An 11,155-nucleotide genomic window follows, 5' to 3' on the forward strand; every position below is an offset into this window, starting at 1 on the left:
GACATTGAAAATGGAAATTTTGATTTATTGCCCTGACTTGTATGAACTCTTCAAAAGTCAAGCTATTTTAGTGTTCTGTTTCCACACGTGAGATAGATCAATAATAACTCTAATCATCTACCACATTATGATGCTTCTCAACTATCTTATTCATAACCTAGCAGTGCCAGTAGAACAGCTTAAAAATACAACTTAGCCCATCATTAGGTGTAATGTAATGCAAAGATTTACCCAATCGATGCAGAAGCTGTACAACCTTTGGATCGTTCCTCATTGTCACTTTCATCACTAATGACAATTACAACATCTTCAGCTCTGCTGCTTATGTGTCCATTAGCAGTCCCATTTAGTATTGGTGGGGTCAGAACTTCCAAAACCTTGCACGTTTGCCTACAAAAAAAACAATAAAGATTTCAATTTAGTCCAAGCATACAAGAGAAACTTCCTATCATTTACAGCTTATGAAAACTTAACATAGGCTTAGTTTGATTTGAATTCTTGACCAAACCTTTTTTTGAGGAACCATTTAAGTCTTTCTTGATGTCCTGACGAAGATTCTCAACACGAAACATCCACTGTTTATTTCTCTCCATAGATGCTGCCTGACCTGCTGAGTTCCTCCAGGGGAGGTGGGGGGGGGGGGGACTTTTTCTTTTAAGTTCATACATCTCTATTCTGTCAGTGGAATTATGATGTTCATAAGTTTCTTGTGTACAAGTGTGTTCCAAACACAAATTTCCAAGAATTAAACACTACAACCTCAACATCAAAATGTAGGTGCTCTTTATGTCTTCTACCATATACTTGTAGTGAAAATGTGAAATTATGTATGTGGTAGAACACATTCACCACCCCCAAACCCTTTACTTCCATTAGAATGGGGTTATTAAAAATAGTTCCAGCTACTTAATCTAAAAATAATTGTTTTCATTTACTACTGAGAATATAGCCATTAACTTTAACATCTGCATTTATGGCATCTGATTTTACACAGTTTCCTTCCATTTTAATCAATGTATTTCTATGGTAAACTGAACATTAATGTTCCATTGCTTCCTCCCTTTTAAAAGATTGAGGGAAAATGGCCAAATATCTGAGAAAATGTGAAAGCAACCAACAATAACTTCAAAAGCATGTTTTTATTTCTGGGATGAAGTGTATATAAAAAATGCAGAGTTGCATTTAGAAAGAAAACATCTTTCACATGTACAGGATGTCCTATGGTATTTACAGCCAATATGTTACTTAAATATTGGCACTGCAATGCAGAAACTAACTCATGAGAGTGACTTTGGTACTTGCAATGAGACATGTAGCCCATTAATTTGCTTTGGTGTTATTTGCGGTAGGTTAAATGTTAGCCAAGACATGACCCATTGTTATTTGACTGACATAGGCAGACAGTATCAAAGTACCACTTTTCAAATGCTAAGTTAAAGCCTAAAACAAAAACAGCACTCATTCAGTATGGAAGTGTGGTATCAAAATAGCTTGTGGAATTATTTGAGTGGGACTGAAAACAGCCATCAAGCAAAGAATACACATCTCATGCACTGGTGTGATGTTCAGCTTAATGAGAAGCCAACATTGTCAAATTCATATGTAAACATTGATGAATTGATCAAGGTACTTAAAGGCATGTACCATCTATGGTATCATAGCACAGGAAGTAACACATTGAGAATTGGGAATAAAAATAAGAAAAGTAAATTAACTTGTGGCACAGCACTTTGGAATACAAATCCATCACAAGTACATTTGTGACAAGTACTTGAATAAGAAAAAGTGTGCAATTTTGAGGATGTTAAAGCAAAAAAATTCAAAGGGGGTGGAGGAAAACAAGATATTATCCTTTCCAATATGCTTATATTTTATCTTGCATCAGTACCTGAGACCATTGAGACCAGTTACTTCCACTATCTCTCCAGCAAAGTATCGATCCTGAGTATACATGTAGAGATCATCACAGAGTTCATGGAGTCGTGAGCAATAAGTGAGTGTTGTTAAGTAAAGGATGGGCACCACCAGTGGCTCAGGGAAATTTTGAAGATTCTGTCTGGCCTTGGCTTCTGACTCAACTGCTTCCTGGTAAGTCAGCCCTGGCTTTCCTGTAATAGCACAGCTCCAGACTAGACTGTTGCAAAGTATGGTTCTTTCAAAAAAGTCACTGCAAAAGAAAAGAAAAATTTAAATGTTAAGTAGCTATAAAATAAAGTGATGAATTTAGTCATGCTTTTGCTCTTGTCCTTTCTCCCCACCTCCACCCTCAAGCCCCTAGAACCAAGGGAGTCCTTTTGTTCACATTTCTACCCCCAAATGTTCACATTCATCAGATCAACTCTTACAATTTCCAACACCTCTGATGCCACTACACCCTTTCAGCATCCTAAAAAAAATCATTCCCTCTAATGCTCTGGTTTGCTCTTCCTTCACTACCAATATCTACAGCATTTCCCAAAGTGCCTTATCACGTAAATACAGGAGATGCAATGTTGCCCTTTTAAATATCCAACACCCAATATTTCTAACGGAAGCAGCAAAAGGAGCTCTTCTGATTTAATATACAATGCTCACTGCTCCTAATTACCAGGAGAACACTAAAGGCACATTGGTTTATTGCTTGGTGGAACACCTCCATTCAGACCACAAATATGACCCCAAGCTTGTTTTAATGATTATCCATCAGATCTACAGTCCTATCTCTGCCCTTGGCTTCTGATACAGTTCTAGAAAGCTCAACACAAACTTGTGGAATAGCAAACATAAAAGCCTCAGTACAAGTACAATTTCAAGTATTCAGCCTATTTAGAATGCCTTTCAATCCTGAGAATGGCAGATGATCAATCTATATCTACATCCTTCAAATCGACCTTTTATTTCCTCATTTATCCTATTACTACTTAATTTCATTCCACTCGGTCATTTAAACTCTATCTTCCACTGTTTCACAAACCTCCCTTCCACAAATCTGTAACTTCCAGTTCTAATGAAAATGCATCAATCTGAAATTGAAACTATTAGTTTCTCCACAGATGCATGACCTGCTGAGTACTTAGCAGGTTTCTTTTTTTTTGAATTTCAGATTTCCAGTATTAATGGTATCTTGGTTTCATTTCATATTAAAAAAAAAGTAATGGAATGAACTTCAACAATCCGTTAGCACAAAATGTATATGATCTGGATGCCATTTAGAAGGAACTAGACAAATGTACAAGTGATGCCATGATTAAATGAAAAATTAAATGCAAGCAGTTCATTACAATTGCATGGATATATTGAAAGTTCAGCCTGAATTGCCAAAATATAGTTTGTCCCCAGCAAAAATATAAAGCTAAACATTTCAAAATTAAACTAAAACACTAGCTTTTATGAAGATGCTTTTATGCAGTGCCATCAAGCAAGGCATTGCTAAATTTTGATTACCAGCATTGTGCATTATTTCTATAAAAAGTAACAAATCAGACAGCTGTTGAAATTGCAATTCTAAACAAAGCAGAAATATTTATTGCACTTAACTGCAGAATCAATTTTAGTATGGCACCCACAGGAATGCCAATGATACAAATCCAGTTTAAGACAATTTTTGCACTGTACAATAAGATTATGAGTCTTAGCAAGAGGCATTAAAAAGAGTCAAGACAGTTTTAAGATGTAAATGGAGGTCCACCGAAGAACAGTTGGTACAAATACTTGAAATTTCTGCTACGTTTTATTTACTTCCCATGATATCAAGGGGGTTGAAAATTATTTACTTCCAGACATAAGAGCAATCTAAGGTAATGAGTCCATTCTTGTGAAAGTGAACTTGGCCTCCATTCAGCACTTGTCAACAATAACATGGACATGACTCACTACTCATTAGATAGAAAAATCACCAGCACAGATACTTCCTAATGGACTGTCAGGCAACATGTTGAGGCCAACATGAGAGGTTAAAGGATACTAAATCAAAGGACAAGGCTTATATTACTGCACAAAAAACCTATCCCCTGAGAATTAGAGAAAAAACATACAGAATGCAATAGAGAATCAAGGCAACCACCCCACCCCCCACCCCACCAAAAACAAACCTGTATTGGAGAAACGCACGTGACCAAAAGGCAAAAAGTCTCCAGGACTTGATGACCTGTATCCTAGTGTTTAAAGTGTATTCACTGGTTGTCATCTACCAAAATCCCACAGATTAAAGTATGGTTCCCACAGATAATAAGAAAGCAAATACATCCCCTTGATTTAAGGAAGGAAAGGGAAAACTAGTTAACAAGACATCAGAGAGAGAGAGAAATTGTTGTAATCTTTTATAAAAACCTGTAATACACCACTCAGAAAATAATAAATCTGAATGGATAGAGTCACAGGTTTAAGATAAGGAAATTTGTTGGACTTTATGTCTTGAGATTGTAATTAGCAGAATTGTTAAGAGTGAACCAGTTGATATGGCATTTGGATGGTCAGAAAAAAGTGGAATAAAGTGCTGCTCATAAGGTTATTAAACAAAATTAGAGCACACAGTTTTGGGGGTAATATACTGGCATGGACTGAGGCTTGGTTAATGGACAGAAATCCCATCTTCTCTCAACCCACAGTCTCATCTGCCTTAATGACAAATTATTTACTGTTCACATATGTCTGTCTTGCCAGCCCTGCCTTCCCAATTTTATTTACAGCTTACCCACAGTCATCCTGGTAGGAATAACTGCATCATTTCCAGGGAGGCTGTGATCAGTGGGGTACCACAGGGATCTATGCTGGACCACTATTCAGAATGCCTGTTAATCTTTTCCATGCTTGAATTAAAAAAACAAGCTGAAAGTATATACAAAAAGTGCAGCATCTATGGGGGGGGGGGGTTATAAACAGTTTCAGGCCAAGACCCTTCATTGTATGGACTATGAGCATGATGGTGAGATGTGTTAAGGGGATATAGTTAGCTCAGGGGCAAGGATATGACAGACAGAATATAATGTGGAAAAAATTAGATGTCATATATTTTAATAGAAAAAAAAGAGGATTTTATGATAGAGAGAGAGTAAAAGGTGTTACCCTTAGATAGACCTGGAATCTCTACAGGAATCACTGAAAGTTAACATGCAGGTAGAGCAAGCAGTTAGCAAGACAAATGGTATGTTTGGTTATATTGTAAAAGATTTTCAGTACAAGAACAGATGTCTTATTTCCCTTTCTATATGGCTCGCATATGATTGCATCTGAAACTCTGCAGGTCTGGTTTCCCCATCTTGAGGAGTTTACTTGTGACAGAAATGAGTACAACCAAGGTTCACCATATTGATTCTGGGGATGGCAAGTTTGTTGTGCAAGGAGAAATTAAGCTGACCGCACCTATATTCTGAGTTTAGAAGAACAAGAGGTGGTTCTTTAGGGACCCGAGAAGGTTGATGGGGTGTTGATGTTTCTCTTGGTAGGGGAGGCTCAGAACCACAGGTAACACCCAAAATAAGGGATAGCCATTCAGAACAGGAGATGAGAAAGGGAACGAATATTTGGAATTATCTATTTAGGAGGCCCATGATTCAGTACACAATATGTTCAGAGATCAATAGGTTTTTAAGATACAAGTGAATCAAAGGATACAGGGGTAGGCAGGAAAATGGTGCTGAGATGCAAGATCAACTATGACCTTAGTGAATGGAGAAGTAGACACAAGGAGCCAAACAAGCTATTCCTTTTTCTTACATGTTAATGGACAAGATTTACTACTCATTGGATACTCAGCACAGATTGTGCAACTGCACTGTTGGGTAACACATTGGGTGGAAATAGAACAATATTCATAACAAGGCATTTCTTTATCATTTAGTATGTGGTTCCCCTGCATTAACTGGGGTAACAATCTGCTTTCAGGAAGGCAAGAAACTGGTATCAAACAAATAATCCACATTACATACATTTGAAATTGACAAGAGCTAATAATCTTAGCATACTCAATGCCATATTCATTCCCCGATAAGTGAATATTTCATTCCCCTTTCAAATTTCAACCGTCAAACTAAAATCTAGTTTCTAAGAAGAAACCCCTAAATCGTTCAAGTAAAAATAAATTTCTACACAAACTGGGCAGTAACAAGCTTAAAGTTTTATCAGTGTTGCCATAATAATTAAGCCTTCAATAAGATGAACACAGAATTGACAGTGGTGCTGCCTGCCAAATATAAAAACAATTTGCATAAAATAGAAAAAAGGCAAGATTCCAATTAAGCAACTCCAGGATTAAAAGAAATCTAGTCACCTCCACAGTTTACCGGAGATAAAGTCATCCTTTAAGGTACCACTTTGTGACCATTTCAACTAGCCTCTTTTGGATATCTTAGCAGATTGAATCCATTTTTTTTTGTTAAAGGCAAACAACCATGATTGTTATTTTTTCTTAAAGAGGGAGATGATACACGGACTAGACCTTCGACGTCTTAAAAATGACACTAGGAAAATAACTTCCAGTACCGATGCTTACAGATAAGAGGTCTCCGGTTCTCTAAACTAGGCCCATTACGGAGTCCTTATACAAAAGAGACAATTCGGATAACCACCAAAACAACCCACGCTCTCCACATGTCGCCCAGAAACTCAAGTTGTCCCTCCGCGTTAGCAGATTATCCAAAATAAAGCCCTAGCCTTGCACATCCAAACCTGATAACAGAGGAGCAAGCCACGTTTGGCTTGGCGCAAATCCGTTCAGAACTCGGACTGAATGTATGTGTGTCGAGAGAGAAAAAAAATCAGCCATCACGGTAATATGAACAAATTTACATGATCCTACAGCACAAGGCCTACTCGCAATCGACACGAGTTTACTACCACTTGACAAGCCGCCACGGGTTTTCAGGAGACTGGGGATACGGCGGCGGGGGTGGGGGGGAGGGGGGATGGTGGGGTGCTCACTAAACCCCGTGCCGTTAACGTTGGTTTCGAATCATAATTTGTTGATTTAAACAAAAATGATAAGTGCGCCCGGGTAAGGGGCTATAAAGGGCTGTGCCAGTATCCCCCACCGTCCTCCCCGCGGTTATCACTCCCAGCATCTCGGTGGATGGAAGTTCAGCGACCGGGTGAAATCGCAACTCACTCGTAGTTCCTGAAGATTTCGCCGGTCACCCTGCAGTAGAAAACTTCTTCATCCGGCTTCAGGTCGGCCGGCGGCTTTCGTCTGACGAACGGCTTACGGTGGAGGAGCGGCATCCCCTCGTCGGACAGGCAGTGCTGTCAGAAAGGAGGGAGAATTTTTTTTGAAAAAGCAGAGAGGGAGAGAGAATACACGCAGACACAAAATAAAACCGGCGCCCGGAGCCGCAGCCCGGGAGCGGGGGGAGCCCGCACCCGGCCGGCACCCGCTCCTCACCCGGCCAGGAAAACTTCACCATCAAACTTAATCGCCGCCGCCGTGTGATCCGCCACTGGGAAGGCGCGGTAACCGTCGCCGGCTGCGCCGCCACACACACACGGGGTCCAGCGAGGCCGACAATGTGCTCGGCAGCCGCTGCGCCGCGGTCCCCACACGGCCGTCCCGAACGCGGAACAAGTCGCGCCAAGTGAGTCCCAACACCTGGCGAGTGCCGGACCGTTCCTCGCCGTCCGAGTTTCAAGTGCTGGCGGGAGGGACCTTCCCGTCGATCACCTCCGGCCGGCTGCCCAGTGCCCGCCGTACCGGCTCAGTCGCTAAACGCTTCCTTTTCCTTTCTTCCTCTTCCTTTCTTCCTCGCCCGCCGAGCCCCCAACCTCTGCCGCCGCCGCCGCCGCCTCACTCACTCACTTACTCGATCGCTTCCCTACCCAACGCCCCCCCTCCCGTGACGCCACCCGCGCACGTACGTCACAAGGGGAGGGGCAGAACCCGCACGCCAACACCTCTCCTCTCATTGGTCCACGCCAAATCGTTTAACCGAACACAGGAAGAAGCCGGGCGGCGCGCGTCGCCGGGTAGTTCTCTGTCTCGTGCTGTGACGTCGCGTGTGACCGGGACCTGCGCTGGTTGGGGTGCGTGCGGCCGCGCAGCCTGTGCGCTTGGCCGAGTGTTGCTGCTCACTTTGCTATTCCCAACGTGGTCTCCCGCATTGTGTGCAATTTGAATTGCTGCCGCTTGGTGCCTTCTTCACAACGGTGACAGATCCGATTGCAGTTGCGAGCCTTACTCGAACTTTTTCCGTCCAACCTGCTGCCGGCATGGGGAGAATGAGTTGACGTGTTCGCAAAGGTGATTTCCTGACCGCGGCTGTGCAGTGGAAAGGATTTGGAACACAAGCAGAGATCAATAAGTTGTGCTGCTTATCACTCTAAATTAGCGTTTAGTGTCTAATCTACGCAGTGGAAGTCAGTCTGTGTTCGGAGAAGTTAAAGCTGTTGTACGGACGCCGAGTCAGATGACCATTCCAATACCTCGCCACGTTTACCTCTGACAGGTGCCGTCTTCAGAAGAAACGTTAATTTGAGGTGAATGTCAAGTATCCCATTGTATTATTCAAAGATGAGAAGAGTTCACTAAACCAATATAATTAAAATAGGTAATCTGATCATTATCTCATTCTTGTTTGTGATGTGCTATTTCTTACGTTTCCACAGTACTAGTCGAGCTGCTGGCTGACAGCCCAGAGACCCGGGTTCAGTACTATCCTCTGGTGCTATGTAGAGTTTGCACATTTTCTCTGTAACTAACATGGATTTGCCAGGCTACCCGGTTTCCTCCCACATCCCAAAGACGTGCGGGTCGGCGGGTTAATTGGCCACTGTAAATTGCCCTGGCTATGTAGGTGAGTGGTAGCATCTGGGAGGTCATGGAATCATACAGCCTCTTCAGCCCTCCGTGTCCATTGTCGAATACCAAGTATTCATCTATACTAATCACATTTACCAACAACTTGCTCGGTAGCCTTTATATCTTGGCAATTCAAGTGCTCGTTTAGATACGTAGATATTGTGAGAGTACCTCCCTCCATCACCCCATCGGGTGTTAGTGGGATTAGTGTAAATGGATGTTTGATAGTTATTTAACTAGCGAGAGTTAAAATGTCAGAAAGTAGAATAACATTTTCTTACGAAGAGTTGTAAATGTGGAATATATTACTAGAATTAGTGACTGGTATTGAGAACCTTAGTCTTTTTTTCAGAATTTGTTAGATGGTTCAAGAATATACAAAGAAAATAGCTATCATTATGGACTGATTGGGTTAAATGACCTCTTCTGATGTTGTGGTTTCTATGTAATTTTGTGGAAGGCAGATCAGTAGAGTGTGGCTTTTGGGAAGTATAAGAAATTATTAATTGTGAAATGGAAGTGAGTAGGCTGCAATGGTGAATGCTATGCACTGAAAGGAAGACATTTAACTGGAAACTATCTATCCAGCCTTGCCACCACCCGAGACAGATGGTTGGAAAAAAAAAACAAATGTCAACTGAAAAACAACAAGGCCTCTTCACTGCTACTTGGCAGAAAGGAACTTCAGTTACAAATTCGCAACCTCACTTCCTAAGTCTGGGAAGACGAGGGTGTATCAGGGGTTCTCAGAGATGCGATAAGCATGAACTTCTTCAAGAAAGACACATCTGATTCAATTAACCACCGAGGGATTCAGTGCAGTTTGCTACAGGCAAAGTCATCACTAAAATCTTCCTCAGCTGGTGGCTGAAGCATAGCTCCCTGAAGCACAATGTAGATTCCATCGAAGTAGAGACACAGAAGTCGTGATCCTCACCACATCCCTACTTCATGAGAAATACAGGAAGCAACACCAACCACTAAACATGATTTTTTTTGATCTTGCAAAAGGTTTTGAATCAAGAGGAGCTGTGGAGCATCCTTCTAAAATTTGGCCATCTACAGAAATTCATCTTAAGATAAGATAAGATACCTTTATTAGTCACATGTACATCGAAACACAGTGAAATGCATCTTTTGTGTAGAGTGTTCTGGGGGCAGCCCGCAAGTGTCGCTATGCTTCTGGCGCCAACATAGCATGCCCACAACTTCCTAACCTGTACGTCTTTGGAATGTGGGAGGAAGCTGGAGCACCCGGAGGAAACCCACGCAGACATGGGGAGACCGTACAAACTCCTTACAGACAGCGGCTGGAATTGAACCCGGGTTGCTGGCACTGTAATAGCGTTACACTAACCACTAGGCTACTGTGCCTCACATCTGTTGCATTATGGTATGCATGCTGCAATCTTGACCAATCAATCCACAGCAGACTCAGTATTAGTGTGTTGGTATCAACAAAGATTGCATCATCACCCCAATATGTTTCTCAACTTTTCTTACCACAATGTTGCAGGTCATGCTTGCTTGTGTGCATGTTTGGAGTCTGAGCTTCAAGTTATTATCAACTTGTTCCCTGAAGCATACAGAAAAGCTCTTGTACTTAATATTTGCCCCACAAAAATTGTATACCAACCTGCCTTTGCTGTACAATATCACTCCCTGACAATAAAGGTCAACAATAAAAACCTAGAAAATATAAACCATTTTCCATATTTCAGGGGACACCCCTTAACAAAGACAGACATCAATGATGAATTTGACTTCAGTATGCCTTTGGCTGGCTGAAGAACAAGTGTTTGAACAGCACAAAGCTCATAGCCATTTGGACAGTGGTGATTCCCCATCCACCTGTACATTTCTGAGATCTCTAGCAGGCACCTCAAACCACAGGTGAAGCACCATTACCACTCTCTCCACAAAATCCTCCGCATCATTAGAAGGATAAATAAACCAGCATTAGTGTACTCTCCCTGGCCAACATTCCCAGCACTGAGGCTCTAATTATACTTAGTCAGCTCTGATGGGCAGGCCACATTGTTAGAATGTCTGATATCAGATTCCTGAAACAAGCAGTCTAGTCTGAGCTGCATCACACTTTAGGAGATTATTGGCAGCAGAGCATATCAAAGTTTCATTGGAAAAAGTGTAGCATACTTCACATGGGAATCAATCACCAAGAGATCATGAGAGCAGCCTGGATTAACTTGCTGGCCAATTTTCTGTCCTCTTTGACATGCCCATTCCATTAAAAGTTTGAAGGACTGAAATCACACAGGTATTTAAATAACAAAATGGTCACCTTTTAGTCTACTGATAAGGTGAGTTTGAAATTGCACTTTGAGAACAGGCAACTGATGTCTTGTTGGCCATTAGATGAATCCAATAAAA

General features: G+C 41.6%; 1 protein-coding gene across 2 annotated transcripts in view; it reads right to left on the minus strand.

Annotated features, from left to right (window-relative positions):
• The window catches only part of baz1a (bromodomain adjacent to zinc finger domain, 1A), a 63,421-nt gene extending 55,635 nt beyond the window's left edge, over positions 1 to 7,786 (minus strand). For both annotated transcript variants that reach the window (XM_052025254.1, XM_052025245.1), the window contains exons 1-4: positions 7,661 to 7,786; positions 7,082 to 7,215; positions 1,889 to 2,167; positions 232 to 390 (exon numbers count right to left, since the gene is read on the minus strand). In XM_052025254.1, the coding sequence (XP_051881214.1) occupies positions 232 to 390; positions 1,889 to 2,167; positions 7,082 to 7,194 (551 nt within the window). In that variant the 5' untranslated portion in view covers positions 7,195 to 7,215; positions 7,661 to 7,786. The remainder of the gene's footprint in view (positions 1 to 231; positions 391 to 1,888; positions 2,168 to 7,081; positions 7,216 to 7,660) is intronic.
• Positions 7,787 to 11,155: the final 3,369 nt, after the last annotated feature.

This window comes from Pristis pectinata, chromosome 1 (assembly GCF_009764475.1).
Source record: "Pristis pectinata isolate sPriPec2 chromosome 1, sPriPec2.1.pri, whole genome shotgun sequence".
Taxonomy (NCBI): domain Eukaryota; kingdom Metazoa; phylum Chordata; class Chondrichthyes; order Rhinopristiformes; family Pristidae; genus Pristis; species Pristis pectinata.